The sequence below is a fragment of the Dermacentor andersoni genome, chromosome 8 (genome assembly GCF_023375885.2).
Source record: "Dermacentor andersoni chromosome 8, qqDerAnde1_hic_scaffold, whole genome shotgun sequence".
In the NCBI taxonomy this organism is placed as follows: Eukaryota; Metazoa; Arthropoda; class Arachnida; order Ixodida; family Ixodidae; genus Dermacentor; species Dermacentor andersoni.
Genome location: NC_092821.1, coordinates 151,275,884 through 151,302,550, shown reverse-complemented (window position 1 = coordinate 151,302,550; position 26,667 = coordinate 151,275,884). Strand labels below are relative to the sequence as shown.

At 44.0% G+C, this 26,667-nt stretch overlaps 1 protein-coding gene across 2 annotated transcripts in view; it reads left to right on the top strand.

Moving 5' to 3' along the window:
* wge (BAH domain and coiled-coil containing protein winged eye) overlaps nt 1-26,667 on the top strand; it is a 191,168-nt gene that overhangs the window by 124,790 nt on the left and 39,711 nt on the right. For both annotated transcript variants that reach the window (XM_072290062.1, XM_050173396.3), the window contains exons 12-19: nt 3,692-3,916; nt 6,300-6,488; nt 7,324-8,678; nt 10,777-11,030; nt 12,360-12,470; nt 15,109-15,189; nt 17,492-17,619; nt 18,478-18,645. In XM_072290062.1, coding sequence (XP_072146163.1) covers nt 3,692-3,916; nt 6,300-6,488; nt 7,324-8,678; nt 10,777-11,030; nt 12,360-12,470; nt 15,109-15,189; nt 17,492-17,619; nt 18,478-18,645 — 2,511 coding nt within the window. The remainder of the gene's footprint in view (nt 1-3,691; nt 3,917-6,299; nt 6,489-7,323; nt 8,679-10,776; nt 11,031-12,359; nt 12,471-15,108; nt 15,190-17,491; nt 17,620-18,477; nt 18,646-26,667) is intronic.

Sequence of the window (26,667 nt, the reverse complement as noted above, 5' to 3'; positions counted from 1 at the left end):
CTACGGTCGAAATTAGGGTCTTTCTTCGCATCCTGTGCTTCATTGCGGGTCCCGGAGGAGCCTCGTGGAAAATGTCGCTCATCTGGGTGGCCTCCCGGAAGACGTCGGCCATCTTGGCGGCTCCTCGGAAGAAGTCGGCCATCTTCATGGCCTCCCGGACTGCGTCGGCCATCTTGGCGGCTCCCCGGAAGAAGTCGGCCATCTTGGCTCGTTGACGGAGCGCCAAGTTGAGCTGCCTCGATTCTTTGTATTTTTTCGGAGTCGAACGCGCGGTTCGCTCGATCCAGGGCTTCTAAAGAGTGTCCAATTTCTTCTGCCTTGTCCAGGGACAGGGTTTCGCCATGAGCCAATAACTTTTCGCAAACGCTGACGTTCGCTACCCCATGTATTATTTGGTCTCGGACGCGCTTGTTGTAGGTTGTGTCGAAGTTGCACTGTACCGCCTTCTCCTTCAATGCGGTCACAAATTCCAGGAATCCTTCTCCCTCCAACTGCCTTCGACTGGTGAATTCGTGCCTCTCCGCCAGAACATTTGTTGACGCGGCGAACAGCCGGTCAAGCCGCTGCAAGACTTTCTGGAACTCTGACGCTGGCGGGACCGCATCACTTGACGTTGACGCTGTGCCGGTCGACTGCCTTGCTGCTTCACTTGACGCTGCCGCTGCGCCGGTTAACTGCCTTGCTGCTTCCTGCTGCTCGTCTGCAAAGTACTTTCGTTGTCCCTCACACCCGAGAGCGCTGACGAGCGCGGACGCTCGTCGCGCGTCCGTCCAGTCACCACCGCCGGCCGCTTCGAGGTGGGCCTGAAAAATTTTTTTCCATCGATACCATGGAATTAACGGTGGCCCGGGCAATTCAAGAAAAATGGGAAGGTTCGCCGTAAACGAAGCCATGCCCGGTAGCGTGCAGGAGACAGTGCAGGAGACAAGCCGGAGCTCGCAGCAGGAATGGGCAAGGAAGGACAAAGGGGTCGAGAAGGCCTAGGCTCGCAAGCCTCGCGACGCCAAGTGCGTCGGCGGCGTTTGCTTGCTGTGCAGACAGGAAGGGACGCTTCACTTACGAAGCTCGTTGGTTTCCCGGGGCTTCGGTCGGAACCGCAGCGAGAATCCCATCCTCGTCGCCATAAGATGTTGTGTCGGCAGCGGCAGGCAAGCGGGGGCCCCCGACCAGCGAACGCGCGGTGAGCGCCGACGCAGAGAGGGAGACGCGGAGCCACCTGCTCCTGATGAAAACCGGACAAAGGACTGAGCCGGCTCGCGGCTGTTTATTACTAAAAAGGACTTCACACGCCAGATGACACCTCCTGATTGGTCCCAGCTCGTCACATGACAGAAGGGGGGTGTGCCCCCCCCCCATCTAGCTAAACTACTAGAAACATAAATAAACACATATGATAACACAGAGATCTGGCAGGGGGCGACACTATACTACACTTTCTATGTGTCCAAAGTAGACAACTAACATAGAGATAACACAATGCTACTAAACAATGTAAGAATCTAACATGCACCTGATTTTCTAGCAAGAAAAATTATGTAAATATGTGTCGCACAGTGGCAACTGGTTTTTAAATGTCAGCTTCGCCGCGTTTTATTTTTAAAGCCTGCTTTGCTGCAATGAAGCTGTTTTATGTAGCAAAGTGTACAAACGCCGCAGATGTGGTTTTCGGTTAAATTTTCTTGGGGGGGGGGGGGGGGGGGTGCGTGGAGGTGCATGTTATAATTGGGTAAATACAGTAATTAGGCATTTTGAGTTACTGTTATTGCTTGAAAATCTTCTTAGGGCAGGTCAGATGCAGGCGTTTTTGATAGGAGATTGTGTTCAAGGAATTCACTATCCCCTAAGCTCGACTGAGACAGACACTGCTGCTAAAGGGGTCACTATTGGGGTCAATGTAGGTGTCAGGCACATGCATGCTGCCTGGTCAAGTTCGAATTATCTGGTGAAGACCAATTTTATGATTGAAGTAACGAAAGTTTGGGCCCGTAGAAATGCATGGGTGCCAGTCTGGAGCTTCGGTCGGGATCGAATTAACCGAAAGGTCGATTTAACTGGAGTCGAATTAATAATGGAAGTCTACTGAATTGAAGTTCATTATATCGAGGTTTAATTGTGCAAGTAGAAGCGTCACAAAAAGCTGGCAAAATTATCTGTTTTTGATACTGAAATTTAACAGAACACCTTCATTACTGCTTGCTGGAACTGATGCATGACTTAACCTGCGGCTCCTCAGCATGACCTTTGAGATTGCATTGGTGCACCCGTGCAATCTCTGGGGCCATGCTGTGTAGTCTAAATACCGCAGCCGCTGTGGATTGCTGTGACGAGCCCACTTGCTGCCAAGATGCTTGGACTACTGTGTGCTCTGATTGGTCTCTGTGTTTCTTCAATCATGTTGATGCAAGCCAGCTTGTCAAAAGTCACGAGAACATGATCGTTTTGGGTGAAGGCAACCGGTGAATAAGCACACACATGCTACCTGAAGGCACCAGTGTTGCCGGATTCGAGACCCTCGTTATGTAATAAACGAGAAGAAAGGGAGAAGAAAGAATACCCAACATCCTTTCTGCCGCAGGACTCTCGTGACGCCTGCGGCAGAAAGGATGTTCCACATCCGCCGCCAGGGTTTGTGATTGGTGACGCTGGCTAACACTCCCAGGGTTCTACTAGGAAACGTAAATACCCAAGAAAATGAATGGGGAAACGGCGCCGCGGTAGCTCAATTGGTAGAGCATCGCATGCGTAATGTGAAGGTTGTGGGATCATTCCCCACTTGCAGCAAGTAGTTTTTTTCATCCACTTTTATTTCCATTAATTTACCGTTTCCTTATTTCATTTATTAAGCACAAGTAATTTCCCCTATGTTGTCCTTGGTGTCAGTGTTTGTTTGCTTCCTTCCTCTTCACATCCTATCTCTCTTATTCGCCAAACCCCTTCCCCAGCGTGGAGTAGCAGGCTAGAGGCATTTCACTCAGGCCGACCTCTCCACCTTTCTGTCATTAAATATTATCTCTCTCTCTCTGCTTCTTATGATATGACTAATAAAAATTGGGCCCCTCGGTTAACCCCCTTTCTTCTCGTTTATTGTACCTGTAGTGTGGTTCTAAGCATGCCATAAAGCAGATATTTAGGCTGGAAATTGCCAGAGAATGTTCCAGTATACAAACACAGTAACTCAGAGGCTGTGCTTGCTTTGGCGGTGGTCCAAGCTGCTTTGACTGTAGCACTTGGAAGGATTCAATTTAAACTGCATTGAGTGGCACTAGTCGTGGTAAATGACACGAACAAGTGCAGGAGGAGAGAGTGCAAACTACCAACTACCAACAGGTAGCTCACAGTCTTTCGTCTTGTGCAGTGTGTCTATTTGTGTCATGATTAGTGTTACTCAGCACAGATTAAAATGAATGAAGACCACCTAGCCTAGTTCATTGCCTTACTCAACTTGGATGGACTTGTTGAAGTGGTGGGTTTTATGATGACGTGAGTTGAATGGAAGCTCTCCGTTTAATTAAGAATTTCGCATTGCAGACGTTTTATGATGACATCTGCCTGCAACATGGCCAAATAATGATGTCATTATTGCTGCGGGTGAAGTCCATCCTTTGACAGAGCAGACTATGTGGAGCAACCACAAGTCCCTTGCTGCTGGCTGTTGACATGCCACTTTTCTGTTTTCTCTCTGGTGTTTCAGGTTTTTGAGGCAGTGCCCCCAAAGCTTGAGATTCTGGAGGCGGCGAAGGACCTGTCGACAGGAGCGGCATTTGCGTATTCCGCAATGCCAACTGCGGTGGCGACTCCGCCGGCCCCCTCTGTGGTGTCCTACCTGTATGACCCGTCTGCAGTGGTCCAGCAACTGACACAAGTGGCTGGCACCACATCGATGGTGGCTGCCCTGGCCTCGGGAAAGGTTTCCCAGGTGAATAATGATGAAAAGAGATTTTCTTAATCCTTCAAGAGTCGTGCCGCAGCGTGCGTGCATAAAGATTACTGCATTGTGTGTTACTTTTCTTGCATTCCATAGGATGGGTATGATCATTGCTTACTAATAGAGAGTTTTAACTTTTCTGTAAATGTAGTACTAGTATTAAGGAACAATAATAGCTATGCTGGTAGCAACATTTTGTGACCCTTTGACTAGCTACAATGCATTTGAACTCTTTTTGTGTTGTGTGAGTGTTCGCTTGGCTGAATGAAATTTAGAGAAGAAAGGAGGACTGAATGTTAACGATCACATTATCAGGGCTCTACAACAGCACTGAAGCAGAATATTGTAGGTCGGTGAAATAATGGCTCCGAGTCCTCTCTGGTTAGTCTGTGCCACAAAATAGCATCACTAGCACAGCTTCTCACATGAACATCTCCGGTAAACCAGGGGCACTATAACGTAAAACTATTGCAAACTTTTCTATTCCAATTCTGAAATCAGCCCTCCGCGATTGGTAAAAAACTTTTTTGGACTACCCCCACTTCACCTGTCTGTCACGCGAGGTCACAAAAACTGCGTTAGCTTCCCATCTGATATGACGTGTACGCACTGATTATGCATGATTTGACTGAACAAAAGAAAAATAGTTATTTGTGATTCAACACCTTTTCGCCGTTAGCCCTAGGCTATTGGTCAAAAGTTTTAGGGCTGCAGCCACCTCACCTGCCTGTCACGCGACGTCACAAAACCACGAAAACTCGCTGCATCAATGTGACGTGTATGCGTTAAAGATGCATTAATATGCCGAACAAAACTGAGTTTTCTTCTGTATAGCCGCAGGCTGCCTCATTCTGAAAGGAATAAAAGATGGCTGTCGCCGATCGCTCGGGCACTGGTTACTCGAACCTGCCGAAGAGCATGGGTTTATTGGCATATAATAAAACATCTTGCGTGGCCGTGTAACACTTTCGAGCACTTTCGGCATGTTTACAACCTCGTTCTGCCTACTCTTCTTTGCTGAGGATCCGTTTTAGCATCATTCTTAAGCTTCTGTTGCGTGCCGCCGCAATTTTCGACCAGCCAGTGCAAGCTAAGTAAGGGTAAGCGGACCAATCGTATACGCCGGCACCACCCTCTTCATCCGGTTATCAATTTTCAGTGCAGTGGCTCAATGCCATCGAATCCCTTTCCACTTGAGCATGCTCCTCGCCTTTTGTCAGCGTATTAGATAAGACAAGCTGCTCAGTGTAGGCGATGTTATTCGTTTTTCAAGCAAACAAAAGTGACCTCTTATGCCCAAGGACAGCGCTTGATTGGTCTCTTCAGACAACCCTGCGAGTGACCGCCTGATCCTTGCGTCCGCGGTTACGCAAATTTGACGTCAGGAGATTGGAATAAAAACATATTGGAATAGTTTTACGTTATAGGGCCCCAGTATTCTGCAAAAAGTACTACATTTATGCACAAGCTAAAATTCTCTAATATGTTGTACTTACACCTTTCTCATATTGTATTTTCATCTTTATTGTATAAAATGAGTGGTCGCTAACATATTGCTAATTAAATTACAACATTGCTCATTTGTGTAATATTGCCATGAACACAAGGAGTTTTTTCTGGCTTTTTTCATGTCTATGTCAACTATCCTTCTTGTATGCCCTCAAACATACTGTAGATTAAATTTTTGCAGAGTGTAATAAATTAGTCTGAAGTTAAAAGAAGCCTGCAGCTCAATGGGCTCCTATGTTGAATGCAAAATATTACAGAAATTGGCACAGGCAAGTAAAGGTTATTCAACTTAAGAATAAAAAAAGACGAAGAAAAGAAAAAAATCACCGCCCCTTCCAATCCGTGGAGATGGTCGAACAGCGAAGCTGTGTTAGTTACACCGAATGTTACACCATGCAAGTCAAACTTCGCAAGCAGTCTATATTGTAAATCTTTTGTTTCACTATTCTTTCACTTCATTTTCGCTTTTCCATGCTTCATTTGGTGAACATGCTCTATGAGTGCTTGTTTTTGTTTTTGTTTTTTCGGTTCTCCCAGTTTTTTAAGCTTTGTGTCTGTGTTTTGCTGTGCTTTCTTTTTTTCGCGTGCAAGTTGCTCCACCCCATGGTCTTCCCATAGTTGTAGCTGGGATGCAGTGTGGATGCAACCACTCATACAATGCTCCGTATATTGGGAGCAAGGCCCACCACTGGAGATGCAGGTGCTGCAATCGTTTTGACGATTGCTTGGATTGGTTTCCTTAATCTTCCTTAATCCATGCTGCACTTGCATTTAATTAGCATTGTTCTCACTACTTGCATCACTTATTGCACTGCCTTCCTTTTCTTAGCTAGCCTCCAACAGTGGGCACACTCATGTCTTGCAGGGCACGTCTCCCCTGGTGACGACAAGCAGCCCTTCGTTGGCGCCGCAACCCTTGGTTGAGCAGGGAGTGCAAGCGTGCGATACTGACAATGCAACCGAGGAGAGTGATGATGACACTCTGCGCCCTGCACCTGTCTTGCCTGGGGTCAAGCCGGGGTCCACAGTGACTTCAGTCACAACAGCAATCCAGGTATGAGAGCAGTGCATTAGCAGTGTAAGTCAATGCAGCCCCTCTAATCTGAGCATGATTTTAGGCATGAAATGCATATAATTCTACCTTTACTTTTTATGAAAGTTTGTATAGTGTTATAGGCTAAAAGTTGCTCTAGGCAGCTTGACTAGGTCAGCAAGTACCTTGTCTCAGCTAGGCTTTCACCAAGTCTCTCACTTTTTGCAATCGCACTGGTCTTGCCACTTCAAATCAAGTCTCACCAAACACCGTATTGACCCCATCATAAGTTAATGGAGGAGAGCAAAGCAAAATAGAGAAAATCTGGCACGACAATTTTTATCAAGCCAGACATAATTTTATTTCAGCTAGCTCATTGAAAACTGAACTATGAATTCATCAGTTCTCGCATGTGTGAAATGTTAGCAAAGTGGATGAAGCACAGTGTACAGTTTCATGCATTTATTTGTGCCTAATTTGGGGGAAATAGTGAACCATGAGTGATAACTACCCATGTTAGTTTTATGAGCGGTTTGAATGTAAGACACCAAATGGTAAATGCTTGTCGTGACACCTTAAGAATTCTGGTGTACTCCAGCTGGCCACTGAGGCTGACATGGCCATGGGGCATGACCTTGGTAGAGAATTTGCTATTTTAAGGTTTGCCTCCCTGCCACCCGTTGTTAGCCATCTGCTAATGTGTCTGTGGTAACAATACTCATGGAGTCTTGCCGTTCTCAGTTTTGCAAATTGAGTCAGTGAAGTTGGCTTGGACTGCAATTTGGGCCTGTTTGTGCCTGCATGGATGTCCACGATCAGGTTGTTTCACTCTTTAGGAATCCCTTTCTATTTTCAGGTGGATATGGATTGTCCTACGGCTTCAGATGACAATGAGCCAGATGAACCAATGCCTGTTGCTGTGCAGACGACAGACTCTGCCAACCAGACAGATGACCTGCCACAGCAGACGACACAGCCACAGGTGGAGCCAGAGGAGCAGGAGCCCGGCATTCCCACTCCGCTGTTTACACCTCCACGAACAAAAGTTCAGGACACATCAGACAGCGAGATAGACGACTCCATACCGGTGCTTCTTACACAGACTTCGGGTGTCCAGGAGTTCATTGACCACCATGGACTTGACCTGTTGGTTGACAGCATCGAAGAGTTTGCAGCAAACCAAGAAGCTGCAGTGGAAAGCATGCCACGACTAGAGAAATCTGAGACTTCTCAGGATTCGGTTGTGGAGGCCGTGGTTTCTCCAGAGAAGGGCAGCCCACCAGCGCTCACTGCTCAGTCGCCCTCTTCTCGTCCAGAAGAATGGTTTGCCCGTCGAAGCTTCAGCCCAGGACCACCATCCAAGACTGCGCCGCAAAGTCCACCATCTCCGCCTTTGCTTGAGGCCAACCTTGACTCTCCAAACAATTCTAAGATCTCTTTATTTGACTCACTGAAAATTGTGACAGACTCTGCAGATTCCTTTGATGACAAAGATGGGTCAGGAGAGATGGCTCTTCAGCGATCCACCTTTGCACAGTCAAAGACGAACTGTGACCCTGAACGTTCATTTGCACAGGCAAATATATTCAGCACAAGAGTGATGGAGAACACAGCCTTCCCACGAAAACTGTCAACATCACCTTGTAAAACAGATGTCACAAAGGACTTCTCAAGTGACCATTCGAACTTTGTCTTCAAAGGTTCTCAACCCGTGGAGAGCGAGTATGGTGGATTTGAAAAAAGCTCAAAAGAGTTTTCCCAGTCGAAACCTCCATTTCAGTGGCACGATGTTTCAAAGGAGCCTCTGCAGGCTGGAGCTGTAACCAGTGAGGCTAGTTTAGTTGCAAGTTCGGCTACAGCGCTTGCTTCAAGTCCATCCACAAACTTGAGGGAGGCATTTGATGGATCGTGCACGGATGGCTTGGGCCTTTTATGTGCGCTTGCTGAACAGAGATTCTTGGAAGAGGCAAGAAAGTCCTCTGAGGTCGCAGAGCTGCCAGTAGAAGATGAGAAACCAGTACTGAGTCCGGTTCCTCTGACAACAGCTCCTGCAGATGAAGGTCCGCCTTGTGATGATGGTGGGCAGCTATCCGCTGCTGAAACCATGGACCAGATGGAACGAGAAATGCGCATCCAACTGGCAGAGCTGCAGCGCAAGTATCGCGAGAAGCAGCGGGAGCTGGCAAAACTGCAGCCTCGAAAGGACAAGGAGTGAGTGCCTAGTCTTGCCATATTTCGCAGTGTTTGAAGAAGAGTAGCAGCTCTTCATGGCAAACACTGGTGCAGTCATTCTGGTGCACGAGAAAACCAGCTTATACAGCGTGTCTTTTTTATTCTCAACAGAATTTTTAAAAATTGCCTGTGGCATATAGCACAAATATACTTATTGAGCTGGATTACTCAAATAGGCATACATTACCTACACTGGAAATGAAAATGCATGATTGACTAATTAAGAAAATTTCACTGATCAACTTTTTAACTAATTACATTAGCACACATAAGGACGTATTGAAATATACAAATTAAAGTCAGTGATTTTACAAGGCACATCCACTTGAAACAAATTTCTAAACTAGCCCCAGTTTTCAGATTAGCGCTGTTGGACTTGCTGTGAAAATGCACTGTTATTCCACCTTTTTAACAAATGCCTTCTTATGCATTGAAGCTGGAAAATTGCTGGAACACCAACACACTTCATTGAGAACTTTGGGAATGCATACTTCGAAACTGATGTCATCCTTAAAATTTGTTCCAAGTTGATATGACTTTTGAATCACCAGCTACAATTAGCAAATTTCAATATGTGCCATCAATTAATTAGTTTAAAATTTTATTAGATAACCTTTGTTAATTAGTCAAATATTCATCTTGATTTCTCATGCAAATAATGTTCACCTTTGAGAGTAATCCAACTCAAGATGTAGAATTATACTGCATGCCACCTGTGACTTGGAAGATTTTGTTAACGATAACCAAAAACATCTCACATTTGTGCCACATGGGAAAAGATAATGGATAAAGTATAAACCCCATGCAAGTGATCTTGCGCGCACGACAGCAACAAATGACGTGCTGGAGATGGCTGTTATGTTCGCTCGTCGCCTGCAAATCGTACCTTATGCGAGCGACAACTTTGACCAACATCTCCCCGGTGTTGGCAGTACGAGGGCAGCAAATAGGTGCCGAAACTGGTGTGATGTGTGCTTTATTAATTTAAGTTCAAGCATTTTACTGTAAAGAGCAGCATAAAATATTTCTGGAGGTCTTGCAGTAGGTTCTTATCCTTGCACGTATAAAAATTTAGTCATTTGCTTGTTCCGTGCGACAGTCAGTAGTACCTGACTGATGTGCATCCAGTTCCAGCATTCCAGGTGACCTGTGATGAATTCTAGATCTCCAGAACCGAGCAATCAAGTGACACGAATGAGCAACCTGCTCGCGTGACAGTTTGTTTCGTCGCTCAAAGCCTGTTGCACACAAAATAGTCTCATGGGTTTTAGGCTTTACTATTAGTTTTGAATGCTAAATGCTTGGTGCTACATGTGGAAATGTAACCATGGTTTGTCTCAGTAGTAGTATTGACCTAAGGAGCTGCAGTAAAACAAAAGTTGGGCAAGTTGGAATGGATTTATTTCCTTAAGAAATTCAACATGCACAAGCAGTGGGAGCACAAACGGGTGGAACAGGCATACAGAAGCGCTGTCCCAGCCCTATTCAGAGTTGCCTAGCTTCACTTGCTGCATCCTGTTTGTATTGCTCATTCACAAGCCAAAAAAATATAACTAGCCAGGAAAACAGCATGCGATCGTTCCAAAATATCTAATGCCATAGCACATGAGCACTTTGAAAGGCTTTGAATCGATAGTCTATTGGCTCAACCATGAATTGGGTGCTGCTACTATACATGGGCAGCTTAGACGGTCGTCAAGTCAATAGTCTATTGATAGAGCATCGGTCTCGTTGAGTCAACAATCTAATGGGTAAAGCATTGGAGTTTTTGTATTGGGGGATCTAGGTTCAAAACAAAGTCCACTATTGGACATGCTTTTTTTTTTTTTTTTTTTACTGAGTGACAGCTTGTACTCAGCAAGACAGTCGACGACAATGTGCCATATCCCGGGGATGCACGCAAAGAAGACTTTGCCTTAAGAATATTTTAGTTACTAAATGTTTATGTTTGTGCGCTCTGATTCATTGTAAATATGACGCTCTTGCGGGGAACTTGCGAGCAAGTTTTGCTTGGTATCGCTAACTGCATCAGATAAGTGGCTGCAGCTTGTGTCAGATTCTTGTTTGTACACTGCAGGTGCGATCAGGAGAAAAGTTCAGTGCACAAGAAGGCGTCATCCATGTCTGCATCTCATCAGAAGAAGCGTCGCCACTCTTCAACAGCAGCTCAGCCATTGTCACCATTCGATGTGTTGAAGCAGAGCGCTACTGCAAAGGAAGTTGTTGTAGACAAGAAGGCTGACACAGCTGGTTCAAGCAAGGAGCTGGTGAAGTCATCATTTCATGAGACAACCAGTAAAAAAGCAGCAGAAAAGGCTACATTGTCAGCAGGTGAGAGCTTGTGAAATAGGTTATCCTATCTGATTATTTTGTCTACAGTGCTGTGGAACAACCACAAAGCCCCAAAGGAAACTGTCTCTCACAAGTTAAAGAATAAAGATGTGCTACTGAGACGTCGCAAGAAGAGTCACCTGTGTGAGAATACTATGAACTGCACATATAAAAAGCTTTTAAAAATTCCCCTAAATTTTGCTATGTCTACAACTTCGCTTCATCTTCTTTGCTTGCTGTGGTCGAGTTGTTCAAGTAGTTGGAAACATTAGCTTTGAAGAGCGTGCTTTCTAGTCAGCCGAGTTTGATAGCCCCATGTGACATGATGAGCGTCACTCCAATAGCAATAAGCCATTACACTGGCCTATTTCCAAGTAAGATGAGAACAATGCAGTGGAAACAAGACGCACGACCCTTCTCGGTACAAAGGAAGAAGGCAAGCTTAACAAAGTGTGCAACATCTGTGTTGGCAGAAAGCTAACCTATGCAAAATAGCGACCTTGCGGGACAAGAAGAACGGGGGTAATTGCAGATCGCAGGGAGAGGCCTTCGTCCTTGCAGTGGACATAAAACATGATGATGATGATGATGACTCTTGCATGGTGATACACACATGACAACAAGAACAGCTTTAGGATTGAAACGCACACTCGTAGCAGGCGAATGAGTCAAGTATTAAGGCACGCCACTCCCACTCTCGAAGCACCATAGCTGCATCCAGAAGGAATGTTGCACCCTGGCCCATGTTTGTGCACGTGTCCTCAATGCACATGCCAGGTAGTCAGGTACCCATCCCTCAGTATCTGTCCCACAGGCCAGCAGTAAGGTAGATTTTCCTCGACTACTGAGGACGAGCTCGCAGGTTCGCTTCCAGGCCATGGTGGCCACATTTCGACGTAGGGCGAACTGCAAAATCTCTCAAGTACTTGTATATAATCCACTTGCATGCATTCCCGTTCTCTCATTTCTGCGCTCGCAGTACTGGCAGGTCACAAAGGGTATGCGAGTATCAGCTTGACCTGAATTCTATGTCACGAGCGCATTAAAAAAAAAAAAGAAAGGAAAATGTGCACAAGATAGGTGACAATTATTGTTTGGGGATAAGATGTACGTAAAAGGGACTAAAATCTTCTTCTTTTTTAGAATTCAGGAATGGGAGTGTGGGAGGGTGAACAGAGTGAAGCAGCTCATCAGGAGGTGTTGTAAATGTTTGGTTTGATGTGCATGCCAAATTCCCGTTTTGGCTCTTACATTGCCTAAGGCAGTGTGGCCCTCATGTCTAATTGGGCTTGTTACTGAAAAAGTGGGGAATTTAAATCCTTGGTGCAGCCTCCAAAGATGTTGAAGCCAAAAGACCCCAGCCGAGTGTGCCAGTTTTAACGATCAAAATCACCTCTGAGCCATACCAGGCTGTGACTGAACAGGAAGCCAAATCATCAGGTAAGTTGGTGAATTCCGGGCACTTTTGTTCTTAACTTTGTAATGAAACTGGTGTAGCAGGTTAAATATTCTCTCGCTGCATTTCTCATCTTTAGCTCTCCACTAGTATAACCAAAGGCTTTCTTTCCTTTTTTATTTTTTTGGGTGATGAATCAGCCTGCTTCAACACAAAAATGGCAGCCCGCACAGCAGGGTTACTTGTGCTTGTTATGTTAATGTGCATAATCTGAAAGAGGAAACAGCTCTAATAAATTGATTATTTTGAAGTAAAAATTAATGCAGACAGTGCTTTATTTATACTGTTAGTAATGCACTGACTGTGCTATTAGTGTATCATTTGATAGGGTGTGGGTTCTGTGAAAAAGCCGAATTTATATTCATTTTGGGCATGCAGTCTCTATGGGGGAGTAACCGTCTGTGGTGCGTCACACATGCTAATGTATACTGCAGGTCTGAATACTAAGCTATGTACTTAAAAAATCACAGTTACTTTTTTCTTTTCTTTTTTTCGGATGTGCGCAAAAGTTTTTTTATGCTAATTCATACTAGTGCACGCTGGCATATGCATACACTGACTGTATATAGTTCTTTAATAACACAAGTATCGATCACGGGGAAATGCAATCATACGTTGAAATGATCCCACCGATGAAGATTATTTAATCTGTTGCATGAAAACTGCACATACCTGTTGACTTATGTAGTGTGTTAAACCTACAGCGATGGTTAACTGCCAGAAAATATTCTTTGCCAAAATTTGCTGATAGGACAACTATCATAAGAAACATCTGCAGAGGATCCACATTGACATTAATTTTTCACAAGAAAAGCAGAAAAATATTAAGAAGCATGTCAGACAAGGAGACACAATATCTCCAATGCTATTCACTTCATGCTTGGAAGAAGTATTCAAGCTGTCTGGTTAGACTGGGAAATATTAGGTGTGAGGATCATTGAGGAGCATCTCAGTAACCTAGAGTTCTTAGATGACATTGTGCTGTTTAGCAACATTGGAGATAACTTACGACAAATGGTAGAAGACCTGAACTGGCAAAGTCTTTAGGGCAGGTTTGAAAATTCATGATTAAGGGTCAGCCTCTGGAATCTGTGCTAGAGCACATTTATGTAGGCCAATTAGTCACATGGGATCTTGATCATGAGAAATTAATTTACAGAAGAATAAAGACGGGTCGAAGCACATATGGCTGGCATTACCAAATCATGGTCGGCACCTTACCGCTATTCTTGAAAAGAAAAGTGTACAATCATTGCCTTCTTCTGGTACTAACATAGAAGGCAGAAAATTGGAGGTTAACAAAGAAGCTTGAGAAGAACTTGAAGAACTTGAAGAACCGCAGAACGAGCAATGGAACGAAAATTTGTGTGGAAGCAATAGTGCAAACTTGAGACAGAGACCGAGGAGTCGAGACAACCAAGTCAGTCAAGTGCTTGCCTCCTCTGTCCCTGTCTGAAACTTACGCTATTGCTCCGACATGACGTACCAACAAGCCCAAGCTGCCCTTGTGAAAAATTAGACCTAACATTAAGAGACAGGAAGGCAGTGGTGTGGATCAGAAGGCAAATGGGGGTAGCCAATATTTTAGTTGGCATTAGGAGAAAGAAATGGAGTTGGAAAGACCATGTGACATGTAGGGCAGATAACCGGTGGTCTATTAGAGTTATCAAATGGGTGCGAAGACAAGGGAAGCTTGATCGAGGACAGCAGAGATAAGTATGTAGTCTAATAAAATTAGGAAATCCGCAAGCATAAATAATATAGGGTAAGCTGGCAGAGCACAAGGGTAAATTGAAGATCGCTGAGAGAGGCCTTCGTCTTGTGATAGACATAAAATATACTGACGCTGATAATCAGCCATTAGACTTTGATGTGTCAAATAGAGTAGACTCCTCTTAATACTAAATTCAAGTTACTCAGAAATTATGCTTTGCTTATTAGAAGTGTTGCATACTCCAAAAGTGTTCTGAGGACGTACTTGATGTAGCTTTAGAGTAGAATAACTTTACTAACCTTGCAGCAGTTCATTTGCAAATATAATTTAAAGCAGGGATTGGCTAGATCTCAACAGTGCGCTCGGAGCAGGTTATGACTTCACTATCACTGCCAACGTGCTTGTTTATACGACACTGCTTCAAACAACACTCCAGATATTTTTTACTCTCAATGGCAAGGTCATGTTCTGTTCCAGGAAAATGCTGTGTGCCTGCATGCTTCATGCTTGAAGCAGATATCTTTGTCAGAAGCAGTTGTCAGTGTATTTGCATTTGGTTGTAGTCGTGCATTGGAGACAACAGGGCGCAGCGTGGGTGGTGTTGTTGCTGCCATATGTGTGCTGAAAGAAGAAAAATCGATGTAGAGAAATTGTGACTATTGATGCCTACTGTAGTGACCCTTGTTTTGCCTTGTATAGATATTTTTTTTTTTTTCGATATCAGTCTTACTTTTACTTGTCAGGTGTGACATGTCACATCCTATTGTATTTGGTTAGCTTGGGACACTCCATAAGCAATTGCAAAACTTTTTTTCAAAACGTGGGATCAGAACAAAGTATTGTTGCTTTAATTACAACACAGTTTTGCTCTGCTTAATTTTTGTTATCTTTATTGTTTTCCTGTGCAGAATCAAAAGGAGCAGCTGCAACCGGCTCACCCTCAAAACAGCGACGGAAATCTTGCCCCGAGCCAAACAAACCATCGTATGGTATGCAGAAGCCGCTCTTTCTCTTTAGCCAGAAAAGTTCCTTTAAAGTAAATAGGTAAACGAGTGCAGCTGCTTTTTGTTGAGGATTCACTAGATTTCCATTGAGTTTCTGTTGATCTCAGGGAGTTACAGTTTAGTTTCTGGCACAAATACAGTTGCACCCATTGTGTGTGTGTGTGTGTGTGCGTTTTCTTTTTTTTTTTTTGTGAGTAATATCGGAGTGCTCTGACATGTGGCTAGCCAGAAGCTATTGGAGACAGCAGCTGGGCTTTTTGGAGTTAGACATTACAGCTGAATGGCAATTCAGAGGTGAACATAGTGGAACCACCTGGTTATGTTCAAGCACCAAACATTTTTCTTAATTCTACTTTCCCCTCAATGGGTGATTTCACCCAAACTCATTTGAACAGCATGTGCCAATTTGGTTTCTGTTATCGAAATATAATGTCCAAAAACTCCAAATGCCCTCCGGAAGGGTTTTAATGAAACAAAGTAAAAAATGAAATCTGCCTCATCAGAACTGTTTTTCTGACAGATGAGGAAGCTAAATTCATTGTAGTAATAAGTAACATTGAAATTCTGTGGCATCTAAATAGCATTGCTTCCATAAGTAGCCATGTTCACTTACTCATATCATGAGAAGCCAACAAAGACACCAAGAACAACATAGGGGAAATTACTTGTACTTACTAATTGAAATAAGAAAATCATAAATTAATGACAATGAAAGTGGATCAGAAAACAACTTGCCGCAGGTGAGGAACGATCCCACGTCTTCGCATTACGCATGCAATGCTCTAACCAATTGAGCTACCGCGGCGCCGTTTCCCCATCCACTTTCTGGATATATATTTATGTTTTACTACTAGAACTAACCTTGGGAGTGTTAGCCAGCGCCACCACTCACAAACCTTGGCAGCAGATGTAGAACATCCTTTCTGCCGCAGGCATCACAAGTATGTGATCTTTCTGGGTGAAGGCAACCGGTCAATAAACCCGCACATGCTACCTGAAGGCATCAGTGTTGCCGGATTCGAGACCCTCATTATGTAAGAACGAGAAGAAATGGGGCTAACCGAGGGGCCCGATTTTTATTAATCATATCATGAGAAGCCAACAAAGACACCAAGGACAGCATAGGGGAAATTGTACTTACTAACTGAAATAAAGAAATGGCAAATTAATGGCAGTCAAAGTGGATGAAGAAACAACTTGCCGCAGGTGGGGAATGATCCCATGTTTTCGCATTACGTGTGCGATGCTCTAACCAATTTTAACTACCGCGACGCCATTTCCCCATCCACTTTCTGTGGTATTTATGTTTTACTACTAGAACTAACCTTGGGAGCGTTAGCCAGCGCCACCACTCACAAACCTTGGCGACGGATGCGGAACATCCTTTCTGCCACAGGCGTCACAAGTACGCGATCTTTCTGGGTGAAGGCAAAGTTAGAGCATCGCACGCGTAATGCGAAAGCGTGGGATCGTTCCCCATCTGCGGCAAGTTGTTTTTTCATCCACTTTCATTGCCATTAATTTATTATTTCTTTATTACAATTAGTAAGTACAAGGAATTCCCTCTATGTGTTCCTTGGTGTCTTGGTGGCTTCTCATGATATGATTAATAAAAATTGGGCTCCTCGGTTAGCCCCCTTTCTTCTCATTCTTACATAATGAGGGTCTCGAATCCGGCAACATTGATGCCTTCAGGTAGCATGTGCGGATTTATTGACCAGTTGCCTTCACCCAGAAAAATCATGTACTTGTGTTCCTGTGGCAGAAAGGATGTTTAACATCCGCCGCCAAGGTTTGTAAGTGGTGGCATTGGCTAACACTCCCAGGGTTAGTTCTAGTAGTAAAACATAAATATATCCCCAGAAAGTGGATGGGGAAACTGCGCCGCGGTAGCTCAATTGGTTAAAGCATTGCATGCGTAATGCGAAGACATGGGATCGTTCCCCACCTGCGGCAAGTTGTTTTTTTTATTCCACTTTCATTGCCTTTAATTTATCATTTCTTTATTTCAGTTAGTAAGTACAAGTAATTTTCTCTGTGTTGTCCTTGGTGTCTTTGTTGGCTTCTCATGATATGATGAAGAAAAATCGGGCCTCTCAATCCACTTTTTTCATGTTCACTTACTGTGCTATTGTTTTACGCTAGTTGTGTTTGCATTGAATTTGTTTGTATATCATAACCAGTGACTGTTATCTGATATGCTAGGTTCTTTGTCTGCATATGTGCGTGGATCCAAGGAAGGTTTATAGTACGTGGAACTAAACCAAATGAATCTGCACTCTTGCAGCAGTGTGCTCTTCAAAGCACCCAAATGCAACAAAGGCAAAGGAGAAAGTGGAAAAACCAGTCAAATCAACAGCAGAACCCCAGCAACAAACGAGGAAGCAAAGCCATAAATCAAGTTCTAAGAACAAGGTGAGTGCCTAGCAAATGAAAGCTTGGATGTCTCATCTCATGATCGGCTGCATGAAATATTGTTCAGATTCTCCCATGCGCTGCTCTGCAGAGGTTCATTTCAATTAGAGCACCGCATTATATCGGTTCATAAAGGTCCTTGAAACCCATTGCCAAAACCATTTTTGTGTTATATAAGACTGCCTTTGTCAAGACCTTGAAGTTTCACAGCCAGATGGGGTCGAAATCCATGCTTCAGCATAAGGATTGTAGTCACCACTGATGATCTATCAAACTCAGTGTCATCAAATTGTATACAGACTGGCCATATTGGACTTCAGTGCAGGCAGCGCAAGAATGGAGCAGTTGTTTGTGTCTCCATTCTTCTTGTGTCTCATTTTTTTTCTTCTGCAGTTGCAAAATATGGTTATATTTACACCAACTGGTGCAATCATTGTTCAGCTTTACCAAGATCAAAGCTATAAATTTTTATCATGGTCACTTTATTATATCAGACTTTGTGTTCAAAAGCCATTCTGAATATTCCTTATGAACTGCTCATCAGTGCACACAAGTGTCTTCTTTTACCAGCTATAATAACTTAAAGAAATCTAAAGCCTGAGGTGGCACTTGTTTTTATATTGTTTGAGTTACTTCTATACATACGAGTTGGATGTCTGCCTTTTATGCTGTAATGTCTTAGTAACTTTGTTGAGAAAGCGTTGTTTCTATCTCTCTTTCTTATGTGTGTGTATGTATGTGTGTGGTTCTTCTGTATGCATTTTGTGTAGTGTTGTACCTGCTTCTACTTGGGCCATATAAAAATGGCCACACGGTATGAACATGAACATTTGTGTGCACTTTTGATTGTTGGTGCAGGAGTCCAGCTCTGGCTCAAAACCGGAAGACGACATTTGGTGTGTACGTCGCAGCGAACGCATATTTCTTTTGGATGCTGGAGTGGTCAAGTCGTCAACACTGTCCAGCCCACCTGAACGTCAGGAAACCAGCTCCAGTGGCACGTCACAGCGCACTAAACCTGAGAAGGTGAGTGCTTCTCGCCCATGGGAAGGCAGTTTGCTGTGTGCAAGAACTTGAGATTGTAAGGTGTGGTTTAGTCGCTCGTTTCCAGGCCACTCCACCAAATCTGCATGTACCCTAGCACCCTCGAATACCCTTGCAGGGATTATCCTGGTGAGTGAAAGCTTTGGAGCGTGAAGACAAGGATTTATTTTCACCCTCCAGCATATGTACAGTCAAAACTTTTGCTTAGGGGTGAGCAACTACTCGAATATTTGATTTCGAATCGAACAGTAAACATTCGAACAGTTCAATACGCGAATTGAATATCTAGTATTTGATTTCTTGAATATTTCGTATATTCGGTGAATGACTGGGCTGTGGTCGGTGTGTTGACGGGTGCAGCGTTCCAATGGCGCGCAATCTCATCACCACCACTACCACCATCATCATCCTATTTTATGGACACTGCAGAGGCCTCTCCCTGCGATCTCCAATTACCCCTGTCCTGCGCCAACCGATTTCAACTAGCGCCCGCGAATTTCCTAATTTCATCGCCCCACCTAATCATCTGCCGTCCTCGACTGCGCTTCCCTTCTCTTGGCACCCATTCTATAGCCCTAATGGTCCACCGTTTAACCTGCACTTTACATGACCTGCCCAGCTGCATTTTTATTTTCTTAATTTCAATTAGAATATCAGCTATACCCATTTGCTCTCTGATCCAAACCACTCTCTTTCTGTCTTTTAACATTATGCCTAGCATTCTTCGTTCCATCGCTTTTTGCGCAGTTCTTATCTTGTTCTCAAGCTTCTTTGTCAGTCTCCAAGTTTCTGCCCCATATGTCAGCACCACTAAAATGCACTGATTGTATGCCTTCCTTTTCAATGATAATGGTAAGCTTCCAGTCAGGAGCTGACAATGTCTGCCATATGCACTCAAACCCATTTTTATTATTCTGTGAATTTCCTTCTCATGATCAGGGTTCCCTGTGAGTAATAGACCTGGGTAAATGCACTCCTTCACAGATTCTAGAGGCTGACTGGCGATCCTAAACTCTTGTTCCCTTGCCCGACTATTCATGATTGTCTGTCTTCTGCATATTAATCTTCAGCCCCACTCTTACACTTTCTTTGTTAATGTCCTCAATCATTTGTTGTAACTCGTCTCCGGTGTTCCTGAACAGGACAGTGTCATCTGCAAACCGAAGGTTGCTGAGATATTCTCCGTCGATCCTTACTCCTAAGCCTTCCCAGTTTAATAGCTTGAATACTTCTTCCAAGCACGCAGGGAATAGCATTGGAGAGATTGTATCCTTGTCTGACCCCTTTCTTTATAGGTATATTCCTGCTTTTCTTGTGTAGAATTTAGGTAACTGTGGAACCTCTGTAGATATTTACCAAGGTATTTACCTAAGCATTCTGTACTTTTTGATTATGTAATGCCTCTATGACTGCTGGTATATCTACTGAATCAAACGCTTTTTCATAATCTATGAAAGCCATATAGAGAGGCTGATTGTAATCTGCAGATTTCTTGATTACCTGATTGATGAGACATGGGTGTAATCCATTGTAGAGTATCCCTTCCTGAAGCCAGCCTGTTCCCTTGGTTGACTAAAGTCCAGTATTGCCCATATTCTATTGCAAATTATCTTGGTGAATATTTTATATAATGCTGGGAGTAAGGTAATGGGCCTATAATATTTCAATTATTTAACGTTTCCATTTTTGTGGATTAGTATAATGTTTGCATTCTTCCAGTTTTCTGAGACCCTTGCAGTCTATAGACACTTCGTATAGAGAGCCGCCAGTTTTCCTAGCATTATGTCTCCTCGATCTTCGATTAAATCTACTGTTATTCCATCCTCTCCTGCCGCTTTTCCCCGTTTCATGCCTTGCAAGGCCCTTCTGACCTCATCTCTAGTTATAGGAGGAGTTTCTGCATACTGTTCATTATTGTTTCGAACAGAGTACTCCTGAGTCATCTGGGGACTGTACAGGTAAATATAGAATACTTCTGCTGCTTTTACTAGACCTTTGAGATTGCTGATGATCTTACCTTGCTTATCTTTCAGTGCATACATCTTGGTTTGTACTATGCCAAGTTTCTTTCTCACTGATTTCATGCTGCATCCATTTTTTACGGCTACCTCAGTCTTTCTCACATTTTAATTTTCGAATATCCCTTATTTTCGCCTTGTTAATTTCATTTCTTGTTTCACCATTAGGCCTTTTCCAGATCCACTTTCTATTGCTATGCTTCCTGAAGAAGGCATTCATTATTCACAGCTTATTCCTTTCTGCGAATTCTACCAGCATCTCTCCTCTAGCATTCCTAGAATGGACGTCGTAGTTGCCAATTACTTGTTCACCAGCCTGCTTTTTCCCCACTTTTGCATTGAAGTTACCCATTACTACAGTATACTGAGTTTGCACTTTTCTCATGCTAATTCAACATCTTCATAAAACTGATCTACTTCATCATCATTGTGACTGGATGTAGGAGTGTAGGCTTGTACTACCTTTAATCTATACCTCTTATTAAGTTTGATTATGTCTACTGCTACCCTCTCATTAATGCTGTAGCATTCATCAATGTTGCTCGCTATGTCCTTATCGAATAGATTTCCTACCCTATATTGCTTCTTATCTGGGAGACCTATATAGCAGAGGACATGGCCATTAGTCAGCACTGTATAAGCCTCACCAGTTCTTCTAATCTCACTAAGGCCAATGATATCCCAAACAATGCCTGATAGTTCCTCAAAGAGGCCTGCTAAGCTAGCCTCAATCGACAGAGTTCAGGTGTTAGATGCAGATTCAACGGGACATCCTGAAGAAGCATAGAGAATGAAAACCCATCTTGGTTAGGGAAAGTGCACTACAGAGCAAGTTAGGCGGCCAGCGAATGCGTATCGGCAGTGGAGCGATGAGGAGGGCGAACGAAGGATGGAAGCAATGGAAAAGGTTGATAGGGCCAATTTTCATTGGCGGCCTGTCCGGGTCCAAAGATTCTTAGCACCCTCTGCTGTGTTACAGGTCTGACCGCCGCATTGGTCAGTTGCTCCGCAGCTTCTGGGGTCTGAGGACCATGGGTTAATTGTAGGAATCATGAGGGAGGTAGTGGCCGAATACTGCACCAGGGAGGTCAATTCCTGTTCTGGTGAGGGAGTGTCTTTTGTTGAAGCTTAGTGGGTGTTCCTAATGTGGTTGTACCTGGATTACTATAGCCCCACTACCTCTTGGCATATTTTGCCGGTGTGAGGCACCACTCCAAGCCTGGAGATGTAGTGCACTGGAGGAGGTGGAATTCGAGCTCACCATCCTCAGATTTAAAAAGAAAAAAAGGAAAGAAAACTTTTTTTCATATGAGGATTCAAACTGCTTACCTTATCGCTGAGAGGTCCAGCCCAGAGGGCCTTACATGCCTAAGAGATCCCTTGATTTATCAGGGTGTCTACCAACCGGGAAAACCGGGAATTCTCAGGGATCTTGAGTAGTCTGGAAAAACTCAGGGAAAACTCAGAGAATTTGTGCTTCTATCAGGGAAAATTTGCTGTAATTTTATTGAAAGGGTCCAAAGCCAAGGTAATGCGCTGGAAAATGACAGATATCGTAATGAATCGTCTTTGACACCCTGTCATCGGCTGGAGGAGTTGCCAGTGTACAGTCAACGACCGACTTTCCGGATTCCCAATAATCTTGATGGCTTCGCGTCACCACCACGTATCCCATAGAGTCAATGTATCAGAACGTCTGAAATTTCGGACGCAAGAACATTTCGCCATACAATTTTCTGGACGTTCTGCCGTGACCGCAGGTCCGAAATGGCATAAATCAAAGCCACCACTGCTGCCATTTTGATTATCTCGCCGCTTTGAACCGGCGCTCTCGCACGCAGATCCGCTGGCAGCCTTAGCCACCACTGTGGCAACGCAAGGCCTAGCTGCTTCGACGTTCGCTATGGAGTTTCTTGCCATTGGGTGCTGCCTTTTTTATTGAAAGAATTCGCTGCTATCAGCAATGGCACGGACTCCACCTTTGTGGTCCTCCCGATTGGCTTAGAAGCTTGGTAAGCATTTGCATTGCATAATGCCGTTTCCCGAAAGTTAACTTTGCCTTTGTACAGGAAAGTTACTTGGTGAAGCTTACGCAAAAGTATTGCAGTGAAGCATAACAAGCGTGGGAAGGTGCTATTGCCACGGGACAGAGTATGTATTCCTTAATTATACACGCGTTCACCCGGTATTTCCTTGTCACAGTACGAGCACCGATATGCCTAATACGTGTACCGACAGGCCTTCAGAGCGTTTTCGAATGTGCCTGAGGCGGTTTGAGCCCTTAAGGGCAGGAAATGCATGTATTTATTTTTTCCAACTGGCCGATTTTTCGGACGTTTCCACGGCCCCTAGGGAGTTAGAAAAATTGGACGTGGACTGTGCAACTGACCAAGAAGATGCTTCAAATGGTCTGTGGGGCGAACGAGTGGCGGAAGGAGGACCTATGCATTAGGGAATGAATGGGAAAGGAGGGTTGCCGCCGCCATTTTAAAGCTAAAAAACAAAGTGTTGGCTGATGCCGAGTTGCAGGTGTCCCTCATCCAAACCAAAATACACTCTTCAAAGCAGTGAAACACAACACTGAGGCGTCGGTGCGGGCTGAGAATATGTCAGGACAGTTGAGGTTGACTTACAACGTGTTGAGAGAGAATCTCAATTGTGACAAAGTTCGGGCCTCATACCACTGAGCTTGCTATCAGTTGGTAGAAATAACTCACATTGGAAAATATTTGCTTCTGTATGCGTCTCCTTTTTATTTGTATTTGAGAATGTCTGACTCGGTTTGCAATTTTTTTTCGAAGACATTTTATTTGCTGTGCATATTACTAACCCCTCCCTTCTATTCTTTTTTTTGAATAACATAAACACTACTCTTTAGTAGTGTAATTGGATTAAGTCGTCTTTTTTTAAATTTTGTCATATGCTTACTAGAGAGTGACAACATCGAGCGATATGGTTTCAGCCCGTCATGACATGAAACATAGTTCTGCATCACTCAGGGAATTTCGCAAGGGCACTGAGGGAAAACCTAGGAATTTGGAAATGTCAACTTGGTAGACACCCTGTTTATCCTCCATAATGTGGATTAATCACCTACGCACTTAAAATGTGTGTGAAAAAAAGGAAGAAAAAGGAAAAAAGAAGAAAAAAACTCCTGAGTCGTGTATACGCGAAGATGCCCCCATCCGCTTGGTGTTGTGTCTGCCTGCTTCTGGCCATCTTATTGCGGCCGTTTTCTGGCCGCCATTTGCATATATACTGAAAATTTCGCTCCCGAGTAAATACTAAGAGTGGCAAGATGGGCCTCCAGAACAGTATGGTTCGGAGCTGCGCTTAATTAAAGCAGACGACCTTGACAGCGCCTAGGTCACTTCGACCTTTCTACAGGTTTGGACATCGCTTGTACCAGAGCTAATGAGAAGAAAGAAATGGTGGAATGGGCCCCTTAGCTTACCAGGAATGCTTCAGACCTATACGCTAGAAAGTAAGAAATGCTATGCCTCATTTAAGCAACAGCAATGGCGTCTGTCATCTCTATCAGTGCAAAGTTCAATGAAGTCGACTGGACCGGTCGAGCTGGAAAGCGCGGAAGCATGTGTGAAGGTCGGGCCGATTAGCCACCGGAAGGCATGCTGATCTTATTGGATATGCGTGTTCAGTGTTCATGCATGCATATTTATGCAGTTCAGAGCTTTCTGCTCATATGCAAGTACAGAGGCCAACTTGTAACACATGCTCACGGCCTGTGGACCCGAACGCCGCTTCCACCACCATTAATCTAACCCGTACACATGATCTCACAACCAATCATTGATGAGCCACCCGTAGGAACATACCAACGACAAGCTTGCTGCAATGGTTTGCGACCCGTTATCAGATTTGCCGGCGGCAAATTTTCATCACAGCCACAACATTGGCCACACTGTCTAGCCCGTTAGGCTTAATCAAAGCTGTGTTGTCGGGTATTGGCAACTAAAGTTACGGTTTCGTACCGAATAAACTTATCCACAGCAGTCGCACAACCTTCATAAAGCCTACAAACCTCCTCACCAATAAAAGCAAGTGTACGGATGACGATTGTTCACAGCTTCCGTGTTTGCGGAGCACCATACACGGTGGCTACAGTGGCCCCTTGTTCCGAACGTTGTTCGTAGGCGCACAAGGGTCCCTTTTCATAGCTTCGAGCAGCCCGTCATGGAACATTGGATTTACATGGCGGGCTTGAAAATGTCATATAGCCAGCACGCTGGTCCCCGGCTGCATTACATTCAATAATTTGTTCTATCTGTGCTTGTTTTATCAAAGTTTGACGGTAATGCAGTGTAATGCGAGCTTCACTGTCTGGTTCACACTTGCATAACAAAGATGTTCTGCTTAGATGGCAATGAAAGAAGAGAACTGAATGGACCCTTCTTTCATTGTAATCTAAGTTACAGTTTTTGATTTTGCAGGTATGAAGTTAGCCCTACAGCCTGTACTATTATTAAGTTACATGGCATAAAGTTAGCTCTGGTTGGGGACTTAGCAAGCCTGCAAGTGTTTGACTGACGGCATCTTGCAAAGAGAGTAGCTTGTTTAAAATAAGAACAGTGCAAGAAACAGCAGCAAATGAAGAAAGACACACAGCGCTGACTTAAAATTTAATATAAGAATAGCACAACAAACTTCCAACAACTTGTGGTTGCAAGTCAGTGCTGTGTTTATTTTTCTGCATTTGACCTTCTTTCTGGTGCTGTTGTTATTTTAAACATGAGCAGTCAACATTCCGAAGTCTTTACCCTTCATATAGTACATTGGTCTAAGAGGCTACTCTGTTAGACCAAGGTTGAGTGAATGTGTCTTGTGGTTCACTCAAACTGCTAAGAGCATGAGCATAGGTGCACCTTTCTTGGTATAAAGCTTGTGTTATGTGTGCTGTAACGGTACGGGCAAGTCTAATCACTGTAATAGTATTTGTAAAACTACAATGCAAGATATTAAAAATCAAGTTGCCAGGTTAAGAAACCTGCTTGTGTTACATATTCAGAATGCTGCTCCAAATATAATGTGAGATATATTTTTCTGTTTCTGTACTTGAATGTGTAGTGATATCTCAAGCATTAGAAGACTGACCTTTGCAGGAAAGCCAATATTTTGTTGATGTGGGGAGAACACTGGCACATACGTACTGCAGTTGGTGCACATTATCTAGAAAGCGAGGGTGCGACAAGTGGCAAATTGAGTTACAGCATTAAGTAGTCCGAAGACTCAGTTCACCGTCGTGATATGCATGTCTACATGGTCCCATATGTGCAAACACAGCTGCCTTGCATGCGTATGTGGCCTCCTAGGACATTACATCGTGTTACATGGTGCAATGGATGATACATTACTCTTCATGTGGCCATGCAGGCTCCAGCACATGTGCAAGTGGTCCTCTGACACACATAATTCTACAGTAGATGATCACATGACCTGCCATACCTGAGGCTTCAAATTTTCCCATTATGTCTTAACACGCACCAAAGTTCGAGTGGGCTGACTCATTAAAAACTGCTTCGACCATATTACAAGCATTCACTATGTCAATTGGCCATTGGCACCACGCTGTACTTGACCAACATACCTGTGCCTACTATTTATCACTTGTGCTTTTGGCTCAGGTTTTTCGTAGTAGATGATATGAGAATTTTGTTTTAATTTCCTGCCTTTGTAGATGTTTTCAGGTGGATGAAAACATTTGTCCTTTTTTGCTTCCTCATAGCATGTTGGGTGACTCCTTGCATCCAGTTACTTTTAAAAATGGGTCATTCTCGAAGGCTTGCTTGTGCCAACTTTGTGTTTGTGTCAGTGTAATTTGCTCAAGTGCAGCGTCACATTGCCTGCTGTGCGGTGTGGTGTTGCTTTTGCTGATGCTGCAAGAAACGTCAAGTAAAAGATGTTTTCTTTTACGGCCAGATGGGCTAACAAACGCTTTGGGAATTGCATGCTAACATCATGTGGTGGC